This window comes from Lagenorhynchus albirostris, chromosome 4 (assembly GCF_949774975.1).
Source record: "Lagenorhynchus albirostris chromosome 4, mLagAlb1.1, whole genome shotgun sequence".
NCBI classification, from domain to species: domain Eukaryota; kingdom Metazoa; phylum Chordata; class Mammalia; order Artiodactyla; family Delphinidae; genus Lagenorhynchus; species Lagenorhynchus albirostris.
Window position 1 is genome coordinate 29,752,937 of NC_083098.1, and position 19,664 is coordinate 29,772,600.

General features: G+C 41.8%; 1 protein-coding gene across 9 annotated transcripts in view; it reads left to right on the top strand.

Annotated features, from left to right (window-relative positions):
- Positions 1-19,664, top strand: part of DCLK2 (doublecortin like kinase 2) — a 156,787-nt gene that overhangs the window by 115,415 nt on the left and 21,708 nt on the right. For 5 of the 9 annotated variants that reach the window (XR_009540250.1, XM_060147730.1, XM_060147732.1 and 2 more), the window contains 5 exons: positions 5,119-5,191; positions 6,324-6,432; positions 8,066-8,123; positions 18,459-18,578; positions 19,059-19,205. Coding sequence is in view for 8 of the 9 variants with exons in the window: in XM_060147730.1 (XP_060003713.1) it covers positions 5,119-5,191; positions 6,324-6,432; positions 8,066-8,123; positions 18,459-18,578; positions 19,059-19,205 (507 nt within the window). In the remaining variant the exon portion in view is untranslated. Of the gene's footprint in view, positions 1-5,115; positions 5,192-6,323; positions 6,433-8,065; positions 8,124-18,458; positions 18,579-19,058; positions 19,206-19,664 lie in introns of all 9 variants that reach the window. The other 4 variants (XM_060147733.1, XM_060147731.1, XM_060147725.1 and 1 more) reach the window with 1 other exon arrangement.

A 19,664-nucleotide genomic window follows, 5' to 3' on the forward strand; every position in this document is an offset into this window, starting at 1 on the left:
TACTTTCTCAGCCCTGAATGCCCTTTTAAATGAATCTAGTTGAGAGTACTGTATAGATTTTTCTGCTTGTTTTCAAGTCTTTTTTAAAAAGTTCTTAGCAGAAGTGGCTTCTTGTGCATTTTCCTTCCTTGCATACTCATAAAAATGGAGTTGCTGCTGCCAGAGAGTAGGTAGGTGGTGGCACAGTGGAGCAGGTCCCAGAGAATGTGCTCGGCAATGCCTTCAGTCTTTTTAATCACTTTCCTTCCTTCACTCACCAGGAAATATGTCCCCTCTGCTCCCCACCCCTAAACATCATCACATCTTTTTGAACCAGTTAGTAATTATGGAAGATATCTTGAAAGAACCCAGTTGCTGCCATCCGTTTATGCTTTACTGAGGAGCAGCTCACCCAAATGCAGCATCTAGGCACAGTCTTCGTGCTGTCTCAGCATCCTGGTTGGTGATGGAAGCATGAAAGCTCATTAGAATTTTAAGAGATTTAAAAAAAAAAAGTTTAGTTGAACAATAGAAATGGGACAGGTTTTAATCAGGAATGCCATATTTTAATCTCTCCTTGCTTCAATAAGAGAATAGTTCTCTTACAAGGGACAGGGAAATCCATAAATTCTGCCTGGTAAATGGTGGGAATTTTGTAGTCATAGCTTTTGCCCTAGTGTTTTCCTTCCTCTTTTGTCTGCATGTCTCTCAGGGCACCGGGAATGCTTTGCTTTATATATAACAATAGACACTTCACGTTCGCCAGGGATCTGTCCAGAGATCTTGGTGAATACCCAGCTTTTCTTGGATTCTCAGAGCACCAGGCTTCGTTGCCAGGAGGTCACGTGAGCTTAATTGCTAGCGGTGTGATTCCAGCACGCCCAGTGCAGATTCGTGCTGTAGCGAAGTGGTTCCCTCTCATGGATCCTCACGGGGCGTTTGTAACCATCAGAAGGAACCTTCAAATGGTTAGGTGAGGTTTCTGGGAAGGGTTTTAAGGGTGCACACATGCCTCTGCCTGAGACTGCAAGCTTCCGGCAGTAATGACCTTGGCCCTACATCTTTGCATCCTTTGCAGCCAGCACAGGTTGTAGCTGAGGGAGGAAAGGAAAACTGTCTGTGGGTCTAATCATGTCCTGTCTGTTGAGCTGTGTTATAATAAGATGATTCCCTCATTTCTTTATGTTTTCATTTTCTGCATGAAGGCTTTATTTTCAAATAAAGGAACATATTGGGGCAGGTAATCAGTTATGTCACTTCTGTTAACTCTCTAGTTTTTAAATGCTTGAGGTTTAGCACTTTGAAAAAAAATCATTCTGTTTGAGAGTCTTGAAAAGTAATCTTCTTGCCATCATTCCTTGCTAAGAAAGCTGCATTTCCTGGTGGTTTAGTGAAAACTTTTGTCAGGTACACATGAAAGTAGCCTCTCACGTGGGCCTGCGCCCTCACGCTGCCCATGAGGCAACCTCCGAGGCCGGGCTTCAGCCCAGTTGCTGGAGGACCAGCTTCCACCACCTGTTCTGGCTCCTTGCCACCTCTGAATCCCAGCACAAACCAGGTTTGTAATTGCTGGACTGTACAGGGAATCAGGATAGGTGGGAATGGGGGTTTAATCAAAAGAAACATTGAGAAAGTTACAGGGGTTGACAGGAGCTCAGTAAACACTCCAGAGAGTCACGCATCCATGTGAAAATGTACAAAGAGGTAAAAATGCCTGCATTTTAGCTCCTTCCAAGACTTCCTTCTTAGCCCTTGAGTCAGAACATATCAGCTTGCGATGAACTAACTTACTCAAATTAGCTCAAGAAAGAGACCTGTGAGAAGAACGTTACCTGCTTCCAGGAGAGCTGAGCAAGCAGGCCTGGGGGAAGGCAGGTCTTCGGACCTCAGCAGTGGGCGTGGGGTCTGCACGCTGCACACTCCCTCCGGCTCTGAGTGTTGGGAAGGCAGATGGTTCCTTCAGTGCCCAGGCTGGACCCAGCCAGCTGTGTCCTGAGGGCGTGAGGCTGCCCCGTTCTGGGCTGTGAGATACAGACGTTCAGGCAAGCCAGCCACTGTCCACTGCTGCTCCCGGACGTCAACAGTCCACCTCCCCCATCCCTGTAACCTAAAGGCAAGTCGTGATCAAAGGGGATCTTTCCAGTTATCTTTCGAGATCTAAAACTTTCCCCAAAATGACATTCTTCTTATCTTTATTCCATTAAGAACGTGGCTGATATGAGTTTAATTTGGATCTCTTATTCCCATGACTGACAGTTTTCAATCTAGGAAGAGTTGGATTAGAAGTGGAACAGACATCGAATGAATTATTTAGCAAAAGATCTCTTATAGCCATTGTACGTTCAATAACTCAAAAGCATTTCTCTGACACTCACTTCAAGGCCCTATGCTAGGTGTTTTGAGGAAAAATACTAATAACTAATATTGAGTTATTGTTACATGTCATTGATTGTGCTAAATGATTTTACGTGCATGAGCTAATTTTAATTCTTTAGCATATCTTTGCGCTAGCTGCTGCTCCTATCCCTATATTCAGAGCAGAAAATTAAGACTTAGGAAGTTTAAGCAACATTTCAAAGAAAACCAAAAGATTATTGGAGACTTCCCTGGTGGCGCAGTGGTTAAGAATCCACTTGCTAATGCAGGGGACACGGGTTCAAGCCCTGGTCCGGAGAGTTCTCACATGCCGCAGATCAACTAAGCCCGTGTGCCACAACTACTGAGCCTGTGCTCTAGAGCCCATGTGCCACAACTGCTGAGCCCGCATGTCACAACTACTGAAGCCCGTGTGCCTAGAGCCTGTGCTCCACAAGAGAAGCCACCGCAGTGAGAAGCCTGCGCACCGCAACGAAGAGTAGCCCCCGCTCACCGCAAGTAGAGAAAGCCCGCGCGCAGCAACGAAAACCCAACACAGCCAAAAATAAATAAACAAATAAATAAAGCTACTCAAAAAAATTTGAAAAAAAGAAAGATTATTGGAGTTAATGTAAGTATGAAATACATGGAAAAAAAGTGGTGGGGAACAAGTTGGACAGGTAGGTAAGGGGATGAATCACGACCTGAGTGCCATGCTGAAGACGTGTGGGTTAGTCTGTTGGTAACGAAGACCCAATGAGTTTCTGGGATCCTAGGGGTGATGTCAGAACTATTCTTCGGAAAAGCTTCTCTGGCTATAATTGTGGAGTGGGAGAGACTGATGGAACTGAGGAGGCCTCTGGTAGAGGCGCCGAGAGAAGCCGAGGACAACCAGGACTGGGGTAGTTGCTGTGGCCATGAATGGAGCAGAGAATGCTGTGGTTTTCTTTTCAGCTTCCTTTTATGTTCCCTCTCTGGGGCTTGATTTTAAAAGTCTAGCTTTTAAACATCCTAGCATAGACTCCTGCTGGATTTGGAGTCGCCTTCAATTTCAGCAGGAAAAAAAAAAAAAGAAAGAATTAAACAAACAAAACTCCATTTTGAAAAACTTTGTCCACCAAATTACCTGTATTGTGAGGAAACAGTGATTGAGGAGCCAGGCGTTCATCCGGCTGCAGCGTTTTCATCAGGTTAAGGGGTGGCCAGAAAGCGACCCACACGCACACCCACGTTCCTGCACGACTACTCCCCTGTCAGCGTGTAGGACACAGACACTTATGAGAGGTGTGTTTGCCCCTCAGGAGGGGGCTCATTTGGTGGCTGTCACCACTGCTTTTCCGTGGCCCTGGGTTTCCTAGCAGGACACGCCGCTCCTGGTTTTACTGTCCACACAGGTGTGGTTACGTGGGACCTGAGAAAACAGCCTAATTTTTACGTGCCTCTCATTCTTGAGGCTCGTATTTTATCCCCAAAGAACTTCTGGGTGATCCTGTTTGAAGGAATGTTGTAAGTATTGGGTTTTCCTGGGTTGAACCAAACTCAGCATCTGTGGGGTTCTCCACTTCACCCAGAGGAAGAGGGTGGACTCAGTGTCTTCAGCTTGTGGGCGCTGTGGGAAGGGTAGGTCCCTGCCCTAGACCTATGCTATCTGTGCTTTCATTTAGCAAGTGTGAATTAAGTAGTGTGTGCACCAGGCCCTGTGCTGCACATGGAGGATGCAGGGATGAAGAAGGCACAGCTGCTCTGGGGCAGAAGCTGCCAGGATAGTTTGGGCATAGAGGCAAGCAAGTAAACATACCAGCACAAAACATGCCAAAGATGCGTCTCAGTATTTGGTAAGTCTTTTGATGTTTAAACTCCTGAAAGGAATACTTTTTTTTTTTTTTGAAAGAGAAGAAAGAAAATTAAAGATGAAAGAGAAAAGATTGAGTTTGAAAGTGTAATAACCCTTGGAAATTAAGAAAAAATTCCATAAGCCTACAGAATAATAAAAGAAATAATAAAACAAAATAGTAATACATATATGAATAATAGTCATAATATGAATTTTTCAGTTTACCTAAGAACTAGGGATATTTCTGTGTTAGACTGGGAACTTCAGCTTTTTGTGAAGTTGGAACCTACCTGAAAGCTTTATCTCTTATTCCCCTCTGGTTCCTAGTAAAAAAAAAAGCTTCTTATGATGCTTCAGAGGAATTCCTGCTGTCTTAGGGTGGCAAAGGAGTTGATTGAACCAGGGCTGTTCTCTGGGTCCTGAAACTACAGGAGGGTGTGGAAGGTGATGCACTCCCGGACATGGGGCTGGACTTCTGAGAAGAGCTCGACCCTAGCAGGGACTCTGGTGGTCAGCCAGGGTGTGGGGAAGGGTGGGGAATGTGGGATCTGGGGACTCTGTGCTGACGTTCTTGTAATTATCTATAATTCTAAGCCTTCTTGTGCCGCTAGTAACTACCTTGTTCATGGGTGATGCCGTGAAAGTCTCCTTATTTTACATCGTTGAGATCAGAAGTAACACAGCATCAAAGAAGAGTAACATACATCAATTTTCCTGATACTAATATGAATTGAAAATACTGTATCTAAGGAAGAACTGTACTAATGGGATTGTATATAGGGAGAAAGGTGAGATGAGAAGCAAGGGGATGCTTCCTCTGTTTCTGTACCATTTTATTTTACTTTTTTTGCATTCTATTATATAAGCATTTTCTGTTCTCTTAAGGATGAGCTAGCTAAAGATTCGGAAACTTATCCTGATAAATAATGGGCACTCTCCTCTTTCAGCAGATTTCTGCACATGGCCGATCTTCTTCCAATGTAAATGGCGGGCCTGAACTTGATCGTTGCATGAGTCCTGAAGGTAGTTCTCAGCCTATGATTACTTTTTTTAAAAAAAAAAATTATTTATTTATTATTTTTGACTGTGTTGGGTCTTCGTTTCTGTGCGAGGGCTTTCTCTAGTTGCGGAGAGCGGGGACCACTCTTCATCGCGGTGTGCGGGCCTCTCACTATCGCGGCCTCTCTTGTTGCAGAGCACAGGCTCCAGATGCGCAGGCTCAGTAGTTGTGGCTCACGGGCCTAGTTGCTCCGCGGCATGTGGGATCTTCCCAGACCAGGGTTTGAACCCGTGTCCCCTGCATTGGCAGGCAGATTCTCAACCACTGTGCCACCATATGATTACTTTTGTAAGGGAAGCCATCCATGTGAACTTGGTCGCCCCCCAAACCCACTTGTGCTAAATTATCTCCCTAAACAGCAATGGGATCATGACACCAGTTAGCCTGTTTAGCCTTATTGGGCAGGGGTCACATCAATATGCATAGAATCTCGTTAATTAAGCTACCCAATTTCAGATTTTAGTCTTGGGTTTCCTTTATTTTTCCTTAGTGGCAATCGACTCACAATTCCTAAATGTAGACTTTCCTTGTTCTTAGATATCTTTAAGTGGGTTTCTTTGTTTGGTGTCAGCTATGTACAGGGCACTGGGGATACATTGTGAAAAGTGGTCGATCTTAACCACTTCCTTCTCCTGCCCCTCCCCCCTCTCCTTTTTGAGGACACTTTGAGCCAGAAATTAGCCTTAACAAGGTATCCTAAGTGGCCAGAATTTTCTTTACTAGAAAATCTTGGAGAGAAAATTTCTAAGATTAAGTCCCCATCATCATCCCCTCCCCCTTTCTCCAGAGTTGACAAAAAGTTTACAAAGTTTTGGTTAGACTCCCCTTTCACCCAAAGCTAATCACTTATTTTCAGCTGATATTTCAGGGACTTGTCAGGTTTATTGATTTTGTTGGTTTCTGATTCCAACCAACAAGGCCAAAAGGAAATGGGTGGTTCAGGTGTTCTATTCAGAGAATACGCTCAGAGGATTTTCTTTAGTTTTACCACAGATTTAGAAATAACTCCATTGTGATTTATTATTTCACCCGTCTGTAGGAATCGAGGTGAAATGTGATGTGTTCACTAGACTTTGTGTTTATCCTTTTTTGCAGGTGTGAATGGAAACAGGTGCTCTGAATCGTCACCTCTTCTTGAGAAGTACAAAATCGGGAAGGTTATTGGTGATGGCAACTTTGCAGTAGTCAAAGAGTGCATGGACAGGTGAGCGGGTAGTGAGGATAATGGTTTGTTCACCGACACATACGTTTCTCCTTTGGAGTTTATTCTTATCTGAATGAACGAAAGGCCTTCTTAAAGAGTCTACTCTTAGGGCTAGTGTTTTGCATGCCCACAGGCAACTTGACAGGGGAAAATGTATGTATACATGTAGAATATAAACCTGCTTTGTACTTTGGGAGATATATCAGGTCTCATCCATGAGCCAGAGAAAAATGGGAAAGAGTACGATTCATTTAAAAAAAAAAAAAAAATCTCCTATAGCGCTTATCTGTGCCAGGCTCTGTTCTCAGTGCTGTACTTATATTAAGTCATTAACCCTCTCAGCTAATAATTAATTGCATATTATCAGTAGTTCAGGATACATGAGCTCTGACTTTATTCAATATCAGAATCAGCCAACTTTTGCTCATATTAAAATTATATTTTTGCTTGTCCAGCCTTATTTTGTTTAAGATCCTATTTTCTCATATGGTAACAAATCCATTCTTTTACATTCCAGGCCTTTTGTAAACAATATTAAAACTGGAAAAGACTCAGATTAGAGTCTTTGTGTTTATAGCCTGTTATTCTAGCTGTTCTAAGTGGTCATTTTTGTTGTGGTGGTGGGAGATGGGTGAGGGGGAGTTTTCCAGAAAGTTCTGGTGACTACAGTTTTCCTGTTCTGCTACATCTCCAGTGAAGCTTTACTGCTCCTTATATGGTACACAAAGTAGCTCCCTGTCTTCTAAGCCCCTCTGCTTAGCTCTGGTACACAGATTGCTGCTCAAGCAACAAGCATCTAAAATATGACATCTGAAGACTCATTAGAAATCTGAGGCAGTGTTTGGTTTCCATTATGGAGAAGCAGTTTAAATAAAAGTTATTCTTCCAAGGTCGGTCTCATCAGTGTGTACCGTGACCCCCTGGCAAAAGCAGCTTGTGCTTGAGAGAGCTAACCTATTCCAAGAATGCCACAGTGTTCTTTCTTGAACTGCTCTCCTATTCTAAAAGATGTATTTTTGACATGTTCAGATTAAATTATACTAGAGGTGATTAAAAGTTAAATAACAACATCAGGACTCTTGTGTCAAATGAATGACATCTCTAGTACCAGATATGGACGTTTCAAGGTGTGGATAAGGTGGCACCGGATCCTAAGTGGAGTTTTGGCTGAGAAATAGAAACTGAAAGTCTAGGGACTTTTCAGTTTTGAATTATGGGCTAATTAGTGACTAATGGACTCATGTAAAGACATTGATAAAAGAAAATTTTCTGTTACTTTGATTCATTTTTCTTAATTTTATTCTGTCTCTTAAGAGAACTATTTTTGAGATTTAAGTATGGAAGAACAGCTTCTTGTCCAAGTCTGATACAACAAAATTTAAATACTTTAAATATGTGAGTTACTTAATATTGTAATGATTAATACTTATAAAAGGAGATTGACAGTGTGGCTTTGTGGGTTTTAAAAAAATCTTTTGTGGGTATTTTTCTCCCTGACCCCACTCAGCATCCTCTCTGGTGTATAGAGAAGGAAGCCACTCTTTTTTCCCTGGGTCTGTGCTGTAGAGGAAATCAGGATGGATGGTGTCTTTGATTTATGTCTTTAAATGGCCTTCCTCTGATTATTCCATAGGTCCACAGGAAAGGAGTTTGCCCTAAAGATTATAGACAAAGCCAAATGTTGCGGAAAGGTACAGTATACATAACTGTTTTGTAAAAGAAACTGAAAAAACTTAGAGATGTTTACTGCGGTGAAGGAATTTAAGTGGTGATTTGACAAGATCATAATAGGAATAGTCTGCTGATAGTAGCGGGGGAAACCTTATCAAGCTTTTTTTCCCCTGCCATTTTTCAGAAACCTTAATCCTAAAACAGTCAATTGATTTGATCTCTGTCCTAACCATTGAAAAATACAAGTTCTTCTCTCTGGGAGATGTCTATATCAAAACCCAGCAACACACAAAAGGTGCCTCAAGAACTGTGAGGGTTCTGAGACTTTTCAAACTAAGAAATTAGCCTTCCAGCTCTGTAGATGTGGCAGAAGACACAAGATTCCTGGGTCAGAGACAAAAACTACTACCGGTGCCACAGCAGCTAGCATGAGCTCCATGCTTGCACTGGTTCCCAAAGCCCACAGAAGTGATGCAGAGGGGCCCAGCTGGATGCTGTCCACACAGTGGGTTTGTGTCACAGTGGAGGACCCCCAAGCTTAGGAACCCCCCCAATCTTATGAGGCGGCCACTAGCATCCTACCCAGCCTCTGCCCCAGAGGAGAGCATTATTTTTATTATCATGGTCAGGAAACAAATCGTCATCCACCCCTGGGGGAGACCCTGTCTCTGTGTTCCAAGGGTGTTTGCTATACAGACATACTTGGAAAGATAGTTTGTAACTAAAGATGATGTGGGATGTGCAGATACACCATGGATTGTCTCCCCAAATGGATGAACTTTTTTCTCTGTCCTACTCTGAAGATGGGACTGGGAAAAAAAATCAAATGATAGAATGCTGCTAGATTACTGCCATTTCAACTATATTTGAAAGGATAAATATTCTACAATAGTGATGACAAAGACCTTTTTAGATTCCTTTCTGGCAAGTAGCATAGCAGTTAAGAGAGCAAGCTCTAGGGCCTTCCCTAGAAGGTGGCGCAGTGGTTAAGAATCCACCTACCAATGCAGGGGACACGGGTTCGAGCCCTAGTCTGGGAAAATCCCACATGCTGTGGAGCAACTAAGCCTGTGCGCCACAACTACTGAGCCGGCACTCTAGAGCCCGCGAGCCACAACTACTGAAGCCTGTGTGCCTAGATCCCATGCTCCGCAACAAGAGAAGCCACCGCAATGAGAAGCCCGTGCGCCGCAATGAAGAGTAGCCCCTGCTCGCCGCAACTAAAGAAAGCCCACGCACAGCAACGAAGACCCAACACAGCCAAAAATAAATAAATAAATTAATTAATTGAAAAAAAGAGAGAGAAGGCTCTAGATCTCATGGTCCAACTCTGAGTTCCTCGCGCTTGTGGTGCTGAGCACTTGAAGTATGGCCAGTCTGAACTGAAATGTACTCTCAGTGTAAAACACAACAGATTTTGAAGACTTAATGCAGAAAGAAGAATGTAAGATACTTCATTAATATCTTTTGTATTTGATTACATGTTGAAATGATAATATCTTGGATATATGGGGTTAAATGAGTTATACATTTTACCTGCTTTTTATATTTTTTAACATGGCTACTAGAAAACTTAAATTTACATGTGTGGATCACATTTCTATTGAACAGTATTACTCTAGAGCCAGATTGTGTAAAGTTTAATCCTGGCTCTGCCTCTTTTTGCTGTATGACCTTGGAAAAATTAGTTAACCCCTCTGTGCCTCTGTTTCTTCCTATAAAATGCAGTTGTTAATAATATCGAAGGCATAGGTTATTGTGAATTAATTGAATTAAGGCATAGAAAACATGTAGAAGAGTACCAGTATATAACAAGAATTTAACATGTGTTAACTGTCAATATTATTAAGTTATAGCTAGGAGGATTTGATGTGATAGTAGTGGTTTTATATTTATGGACCTCCTAAAACTATTCTTCATCAGACATTTACAAAATTGTGTATTTTTAACAGGAAACTTAAAATATTATGATACAGTGTTAGAAGAGTCTTCTCAGAGACCCAGAATGGAAAATCCAATAGACAAATTTGTCATACACTTTTTTTTTTTTTAACTACATTGTGACAGCTAATGAAGCAGAGTCTGTGCAAAATGCCCCCCTTTTCTTTGAATAAGGTTTTTCTAAATGTAATTTTCTTTAACTAATTCTGTGTGTTTTCAGTTATTGTGCTAATAATTTTATTACATTTTCAGCTGCAAAGCCTGTCTCCATATGTAAGTAGGTGTTGCTCTTTGTATCTGATATTGTGTGATTTAAGCAGAATGTGTCATAATTTGGGGAGCCAAGTTCTAAACAACTGTATTAAAGTATTTTTTCAAAAAAGTTTAAAAATAATTGCTCTGGTAAGGATATTGTTTACGTGATTAAAATTTAAGCAGCTGTCTCAGTAGTTGAAAAAAAAATCTTTATGCAAAAAAATTCAGTCTGGTACACTAAGTGTTGAGGCAAATGAATAGGTCACTTCAAACATTTGGATCTTATTTTTCTTTGTTATTGAATGTCATTTCATTTTTATAATTCACGATCATATACTTATTTCCATCCTTATATTTTGCTTATTTGAACAATTATTTCCACATTGACTATATAAAATTATAATGTTAAAACTTTAAAAAAAAACCTGAAGAATAGTTGACTTACAATATTGTGTTAGTTTCAGTTGTACAGCAAAGTGGTTCAGTAATTTTTTCAGATTATATTTCATTATAGGTTATTATAGGATATTGAATATAATTCCCTGTGCTATACAGTAAATCCTTGTTACTTATCTATTTTATGTAAAGTAATTTGTATCTGTTAATCCCATACTTGTTTTGTTCTAAATAGGTAGATTTTTCCACTAAAGCTTATATTTAGGAAAAAAATTGATACAGAGAATTTGCTTTTTTTTGGCAGCAGGGGCCACTCTTCATCGCAGTGCGCGGGCCTCTCACTGTTGCGGCCTCTCGTTGCAGAGCACAGGCTCCAGATGCGCAGGCTCAGTAGTTGTGGCTCACGGGCCCAGTTGCTCTGCGGCATGTGGGATCTTCCCAGGCCAGGGTTCGAACGCGTGTCCCCTGCATCGGCAGGCAGATTCTCAACCACTGTGCCACCAGGGAAGCCCAGAATTTGCTTTTTTAAAACAAAATCTAAGGGGAGGTATTCAGCCACTCTTCGGGGGCATCGTTCGTTACCTCTGCCTTGTGGGTTGTATACAGAAAAGTAATAATGATGAAAATAATATCAGCCATTTATCAAAATGTATTATCTATCCAAAATGTATTATCTATCCATTTATCAAAATGTATTATCTATCCAGGCTTGGACATATATACATTTTGCACATTATCTTTAATGACTTGCAACACAGATGTACTGATTTTACAGATAAAGAAACAGAAATTCAAATTAAATAGCTTCCCAAAAGTCACACAGAAGCAGAGCAGTGATTGGACCTTTGGGCTAGTTGGTTGCACAGCCAGTCTACACTGGCCAATCTACCATGATCCCCTCTCCAAGTTCAACTTATGCATTTGTTCCTATAATAAGAACCTGGGAAAAATTCTTAACCTCTGGTTTTCTGTTTGCTTTTCTGTAATGTACAAGATTAATTCACTTGTTTACCTAACATTTGATGTTTGTGCAAGATACTGTGCTAGGAATAAGGTAATTTAACAATACCAGTTCTGTAAAAGTGTTATGGGAGTTCAGGGTAGCACATGAGAGAAGTAGGTGCTCAGTGGAGATGCCTTAGAGCAAGAAGCATTCGAGCTGGATTTGAGCAGTAGGTAACGGCTTGAGTAGGCAGTAATGACAGAAAAGCTTTTGAGGCGGCCAGCGCAGCCTGAGTAAGGCCCAGAAGATGGAAAGCATGTTGGGTTCTTCCAAGTAGGACGTTTTCTTTTTCTTTAAAAAAAATATTTATTTATTTATTATTTATTTATTTTTGCTGTGCTGAGTCTTCATTGCGGCACACGGGATCTTCATTGCAGCATGCGGACTCTTAGTTGCAGCATACAAACTCTTAGTTGCGGCATGCATGCAGAATCTAGTTCCCTGACCAGGGTTCGAACCTGGGCCCCCTGCCCTGGGAGTGTGGGCCACTGGACCACCAGGAAAGTCCCTCAGTAGGAGATTTTCTTAAATTGATTTATAATGTTGTGTTAGTTTCTGGTTTACAGCAAGGAGACTCAGTTATACATACGTATTTTTTTTCATATTCTTTTTCATTATAGGTTATTACAAGGTATTGAATATACAGTAGTTCCCTGTGCTATATAGTAGGACCTGGTTGTTTATCTACTGGTTTGGCCAAAAAGTTCATTTGGTTACTGAATCTGTTGTTCAGTAAAGTTCTTCGTGAAAATGAAAAATGTGTCTTTTATTTTTACTTTAAACCAAACAAACTTTCTGGCCAACCCAGTATTTTATATGTAGTAGCTTGTATCTGTTAATCCCAAACTCCTAATTTATCCCTCTACCACCCCCTTTCCCCTTTGGTAACCATAAGTTTGTTTTCTGTATCTGCGAGTCTGTTTCTGTTTTGTAGATACGTTCATTTGTGTCATATTTTAGATTCCACATATAAGTGATATCATATGGTATTTGTCTTTTTCTGTCTGACTTACTTCACTTAGTATGATAATCTCTAGGTCCATCCACGTTGCTGCAAATGGCATTATTTCATTCTTTTTACGGCTGAGTAATATTCCCTTGTATATATGTACCACATTTTCTTTATCCATTCATTTTTTGATGGACGTTTAGGTTGCTTCCATGTCTTGGCTATAGTATATAGTGCTGCTATGAACGCTGGGCTGCATTATCTTTTCAAATTAGAGTTTTCTCTGGATATATGCCCAGGAGTAGGATTGCTGGATCATACGGTAACTCTATTTTTAGTTTTTTAAGGAACCTCCATACTGTTCTCCGTAGTAGCTGCACCAATTTAAATTCCCACCAACAGTGTATGAGGGTTCCCTTTTCTTGACACCCTCTCCAGCATTTATTATTTGTAGACTTTTTAATGATGGCCATTCTGACTGATGTGAAGTGATACCTGAATGTAGTTTTGATTTGCGTTTCTCTGGTAATTAGTGATGTTGAGCATCCCTTCATGTACCTATTGGCCATCTGTATGTCTTCTTTGGAGAAATGTCTGTTTAGGTCTTCTGCCCATGTTTTGATTGGGTTGTTTGTTATTTTGTTATTGAGTTGTATGAGCTGTTTATATATTTTGGAAATTAAATCCTCATTGGTCGCATCATTTTTGCAGATATTTTCTCCCAGTCCGTAGGTTGTCTTTTTGTTTAGTTTATGGTTTCCTTTGCTGTGCAAAAGCTTATAAGTTTAATCAGGTCCCATTTGTTTATTTTTGCTTTTATTTCTATTGCCTTGGGAGACTGACCTAAGAAAACATTGCTATTATTAATGTCAGAGAATGTTTTGCCTGTGTTCTCTTCTGGGAGTTTTATGGTGTCCTGTCTTATATTTAAGTCTTTAAGCCATTTTGAGTTTATTTTTGTGTATGTTGTGAAGGAGTGTTGTAACTTTATTGAGTTACATGCCACGTAGGAGATTTTTGCAAGATCTACCTTGGGGCCAAATTTAAGGAGGCTTTTGAGAAGGCTATGGTGTTTGTAAATTTAAGAATTCTTCCAAGTTTGGTATTCTAAATAATATTCATTCTAAATATTTATTGAATTCCCATAGTGTATGAAGCCCTGAGCTTTCTGTTGTGGTGCTTAGAAGTGGTCCTTCCTTCTCTTCCCGGAGTTCTGCATTCATTATCTACATGATATGGGTCCAGGCAGGACATAAATCCAAATGTATATTGTAGTAGTTTCCTGAGGCTGTTGGAATAAATTACCACAAACTTAGTGGCTTACAACGGAAATTTATTTTCTCACAGTTCTGGCGGCTAAGTCTGAAATGCACACTCCCTCTGGAAGCTTTAGGGGAGAATCTGTACCTTGATTCTAAGTAGCTTCTGGTGGCTGACAGTATTCCTTGGCTTGTGGCCACATCACTGCAAACCCTGCCTCCGTCTTCACCTCCCTCTCTTCTGTGTGTGTGTTTTTCCTCTTTTGTCTGTGAAATCTCCCTCTGCCTCTGTCTCATAAAGACACTTGTGATGGCACCCAGATAATCCACTGTTATCTCTTCGTTGCAGTATCTTTAATCACATCTCCAAAGACATTTTTTCAAATACAGTAATATTAACAAGTTCCAGGCATTAAGGCTTGGTAACTTTGTGTGGCCGTTATTCAACCAACCACACTCATCTACCGCAGAAATTACAGGTAGCGATCTGAGCATCTCATCTCTCTCACTGCATGATCCTCAGCAGTACTTACCCCACAATATATATACCAGCTGTAAAGCCACTGTTGACCGAGAGCAGGCATGATGTGTTTATGTCTTCCACTTTCTTGAGCACTTCAGAACGGACTGTGCTAGTTGCTGGAGGGTGAGGTAAACAGAAAGCTCTGGGACAGCAGGGTGAGGGCTGTGGTTGCAGCAGGGCACAGGGGCACTGAGAACAAATTCGAGGGGCTCCTAACCCAGTCACAGTTGAGCAGGGGAGGCCACCTGGAGGAGGTGAGGTCTCATGTGGTGCTGAGGGGTAAATAGGAGTTCACCAAGAAGCGGGGAAAGAGAGCTCCAGAAAAAACCGCCTGTGCAAGCGCCTGGAGGTCTAGATAAGAGATTGGCAAAAGGGATAAAATGGGAATGGATATATCCCGAGGCTATGGAGAAGGCTGACCTGGCAGGGATCGGTGATTGATTGGCTGTGCAGGAGGATGCAGGAAGGAGGGTCCGGGTGGAATTCCTGTCTGCTCTGGGCAGCCAGGTTCATTCAGTGAGCCAAAGGACACAGGAGGGAAGGACTGGAGACAAGATGATTCGTTTGGTTTGAGAGAGCTGTTTATTCCGTGAATCTGTTTCTCTCTGGCTGTCTCTCTCTCTCTCTCTCTCTCTCTCTCTCTCTCTCTCTCTCTCTCTCTCTCTCTCTCTCTCTCTCTCTCTCTCTCTCTCTGTCAGTTAAAAACCACCCTGGCCAAGGATAGGGCGGTATCCTTTGCCAAGTGAGCAGTTTTCTTTGTCATTTACTCTCACATACAAAACCGTGGAACACCGCCATGAAATGATTCATGTGTAAATTATTTGGAGTTAGAATCATGAATCACTTAACATAAATAATGGTAGATGACTGAATAATGCAAGTTCAGTGCAGTTCAAGACAAAAGTGATGTTCACATTGTATTTAGAAATATTTCCCTGGAAAATGTAACCTAGAGAGCATTTTTATATATTAGAAACAAAGATTACATACGGGTTGCATAAGAAATAGGAAGATAACGTTGGTAAAGATTTTTGTGCATTGTTTTGTTTTGCTTCTGAAGATGGTTTACGTTAAAGAGAGGATTGTTCCTTCAAAGACGTATTTACATGCATCGTCGGAGGTTGGGAAACAAAGGCTAATAACTCCCACATCCCAGCAAAAACCTTCACTATGTGCATAGAATACTAGCCATTGTTGAGTAGCATACAGTAAGCTGAGATAATAAATAATGGTGGAGAAAATGTTGCAGTATTCACTTAATGTTTGAAATGTGACACTGCCCAGAGGCCCTGGGAGAAGTTCCACAATGCGTCTCAGAAGACTCTCTGTTGTGCCTTTTAATGAAAAAGATAACTTGGGGGAGGTGTGGTCTCCGTATGCGGTAGACTCCTTATTTTAGCTCCAATTTGAGAGAATTCTTGGGGTACTGGTGATGGGGATTATTTTACGTATGTCACTCTAAATTAGCATCACAGACCGAGCCCCTGAAGAGAGGTAAATTTATAGACTCTCCCAACCTGGGGGAAATGGGGAGGAGGGAGGAGAACTGACGTGATAGTTGCACTTAGCTTAAAAATCAAACACCCATTTTGCTACCATGTCGTCTCGGCTTCACACAGAGTGAAATAAACTCATTTGGTTGCCTTTACATGTTCACAAAGGTACATCTGCCTCTGCTTGTTACTGTGATTAAGGACATGGTTGGCACAGATGAGCCAAAGGCTTCTAAACAGGTGTACAAATGTGGAGGGTTTGCTGCATCTTTCCTTTGTCTCTGTGGCCACGAGGAGTTGGCTGCACAGCTGCTTCCCTTGGGAGGGACCAGGGCTCTGTTGCTGCCTACTGCTGCTGCCCTGTGAGACTGGAACCACGCAGGGGGCCCTGTGGCCTCCCAGCTGTGGTTGGCTAGGTTCTGAGAACCACTGTTCTTCCCTGTCTGCTGACTCCAAAGCCAGTCTAAGTCTTCCCAGCCCTGCTCATTAATGGGCATAGATTCTCTTCCTGTACAAAGCCTGGTGTGGTTCTGCCTTGACTCCCAAGTTGGTGTGAGACTACCTCTAGTTCCTGTCTTTTCAAGGAATTGAATAGTTTCAGCTTTGCAGCTGTCATTTTGAAAAATTACAACTTGGACTAAAGCCTCCCCCTTTGAAAGGTGATATTGTGCAGTACAAAAAATGTGGACTGGGATGTCAGGACCCTAGGTGTGCACCCCGCCTCAAGGACTGTTCTAAGGATAAGCGTTAAGACATTACACAAGTACCTTGCACAGCGACGGACAGATAGTGACTAGATTCCTAGATCATGTTGGTTCTTTTCTTTCCCCCATGTTGGTTCAGCATTTGCACTGTCATTTTCCAGCATTTACTGAGTGACTACCTGGACAAACACAGTGCATTCAATGCTAGAGAAACACCGCCCACCATGAGCAGCAGCCAGCAACAGATTTTCTCTGAATGTTGGTTATTCATCTGTTATAATTCATACTTCCACCTGTTGTCGAAAAGCATTTGAGATGGCTTTGAGTAAAAATACATGTATACATGGATGCATGAAGATGAGAGGAACCATAAATGGTATCCTGAACTAGAGATAATTATCTTACTACTGCAGCGGAACACTAAATTTAGTTGAAATTCATGAGAGCAAAGGAGGCAAAAGGGGCGGTAAGAGGGAAGTGCACACACACGCGCGCACACACACACACACACACGAACATATAATATGAATATATGCATATATGTGTATTGAATATTTAGGTAGCAAATGATAGCCCTTATAAGGTAAATTTTGCTATATTTGAAAACCTAGAGTGTGTAATAGGGCAATTAGCAATTTCTACAGAGCATTTCCTAAATTCTAAACAATTTATTATTACTGTAAATGAGGATTAACAAATATGACATTGTTGAGAGATTTTAATGTCTCATAATAACATAGACCAATTGTTGCTCATGATTCATGGGTTGGTGTATTGAAAATAATAATGCCGTGAGTAAATGTTTTGCTACAGTGCTGATCTCAACTGCATTACTCACCAGGACTGATAATCAGGTGGTATTTTCAGAGCAGTGATGGTCCCCATGGTACTATATGTTTCCTGATTTCTGAAATACAAGATGATAAGGAACATCCATCTGGTGAATGATTTCATACCCAATCATAGAAGAAGAAAGTTTCTTTTTTATGAATTTCAACATGAAATTCAAATTCATATTGGTAATAGTTTAAAAACTAAAAATGTTTGTAATGCTAGAAGTTGTATCCCATAAGCATGCCAAATTTCCTTACATGCCTAGTCTTTATTTCTGAGTGTATACTGAAAGGGAAAAGTGATTCCAGCTGAACTGCAAAGCACAGTGTGGCGTACACAAGTTTTCATAGCATCACAACCTCTTAAGGTGTTAGAAATAAAGAAGAGACAGGAAGGAGTGTGTTTTATGTGCCAGATAGCATGCCGAGCCTTTTGAGGGATGTATTTTTTTTAATAAATTTATTTATGTATTTTATTTTTGGCTGTGTTGGGTCTTTGTTGCTGCGTGTGGGCTTTCTCTAGTTGCGGTGAGCGGGAGCTACTCTTCTTTGCGGTGTGCGGGCTTCTCATTATGGCGGCTTCTCTTGTTGCACAGCACGGGCCCTAGGCGCGTGAGCTTCAATAGTTGTGGCACGCAGGCTCAGTAGTTGTGGCACGTGGGCTCAGGAGTTGTGGCGCATAGGCTTAGTTGCTCTGAGGCATGTGGGATCTTCCCGGGCCAGGGCTCAAACCTGTGTCCCCTGCATTGGCAGGCGGATTCCTAACCATTGCGCCACCAGGGAAGTTCTCGAGGGATGTATTGAAGAATGTCTTTCTGTTAGTTACAATGAGGTGTCACGCTGACTTGTCCTGTCCCTAGGGACACCAGCTGGGCCAGGGTGTGGTTTGTCTCTGTTCCTTCAGTGTCAGATCTACAGCCTGTGTTGTCCTCCAGAACACAGGGATAGAGCAGAGGGTTCTGTAATTTCTGATCTACCTCTCTAAACCCTTTTTGACAGGAGCATCTGATTGAGAACGAAGTGTCGATACTGCGCAGAGTGAAACATCCAAATATCATCATGCTGGTTGAGGAGATGGAAACAGCTACTGAGCTTTTTCTGGTGATGGAATTGGTCAAAGTAAGAGGATGGAGAGATTTCAAGAGAATTCATTGATGACAAATCCCAAGACTTATAATATTCTTGAAGGACCTAATTGGAAAAGTGTTTTGCTACCTTGAAACTTTCATTATTTATAATCATCAATTTTAGTGGCACTTGTGTCATTTTTTTTCCTCTACTCCAGGCTGATGAGCTTTCTTTGTTACCTTCATAGAACTGCCACTGTTGATGTTTTGGTTTGTTTTGCTTTTTAAAGTATTTATTTATTTATTTGGTTGCATTGGGTCTTAGTTATGGCAGATGGGCTCCTTAGTTGCGGCACACAGGCGCCTTAGTTGTGGCATGCAAACTTAGTTGCGGCATGCATGTGGGATCTAGTTCCTGGACCAGGGATCGAACCTTGGCCTTCTGCATTGAGAGTGCAGAGTCTTAACCACTGTGCCACCAGGGAAGTCCCCACTGTCGATGTTTTGATATGTTCTTTTATGTGTCCTTTAGGGTGGAGATCTCTTTGATGCAATTACTTCTTCAACCAAGTACACTGAGAGAGATGGCAGTGCCATGGTGTACAACCTGGCCAACGCCCTCAGGTACCTCCATGCCCTCAGCATTGTGCACAGAGACATCAAGCCAGAGAACCTCTTGGTACGTCATCTCTGCCTTTTCTGTTCCAACTCAGGCCTCTCTCCCTTTGAAGTGACAGTAATTGCATGCAAACAATCATATGCAGACTATGACATTTTATTTATTTATTTATTTATTTTTTGTGGTACGTGGGCCTCTCACTGTTGTGGCCTCTCCCGTTGAGGAGCACAGGCTCCGGACGCGCAGGCTCAGTGGCCATGGCTCATGGGCCCAGCCGCTCTGCGGCATGTGGGACCTTCCCGGACCGGGGCACAAACCCGTGTCCCCTGCATCGGCAGGCAGACTCTCAACCACTGCGCCACCAGGGAAGCCCCAATGACATTTTAAAGTCTATATCAGCCCTGCAGATACGGGGCTGAGAGAATTTAAATCTAGAAAATCAGCCTGACTCAAGTCAATGACCATAAAATGTTAACGGATTTCTCGAATTGATCTGCACTTCTGCATTTACTGTTTACC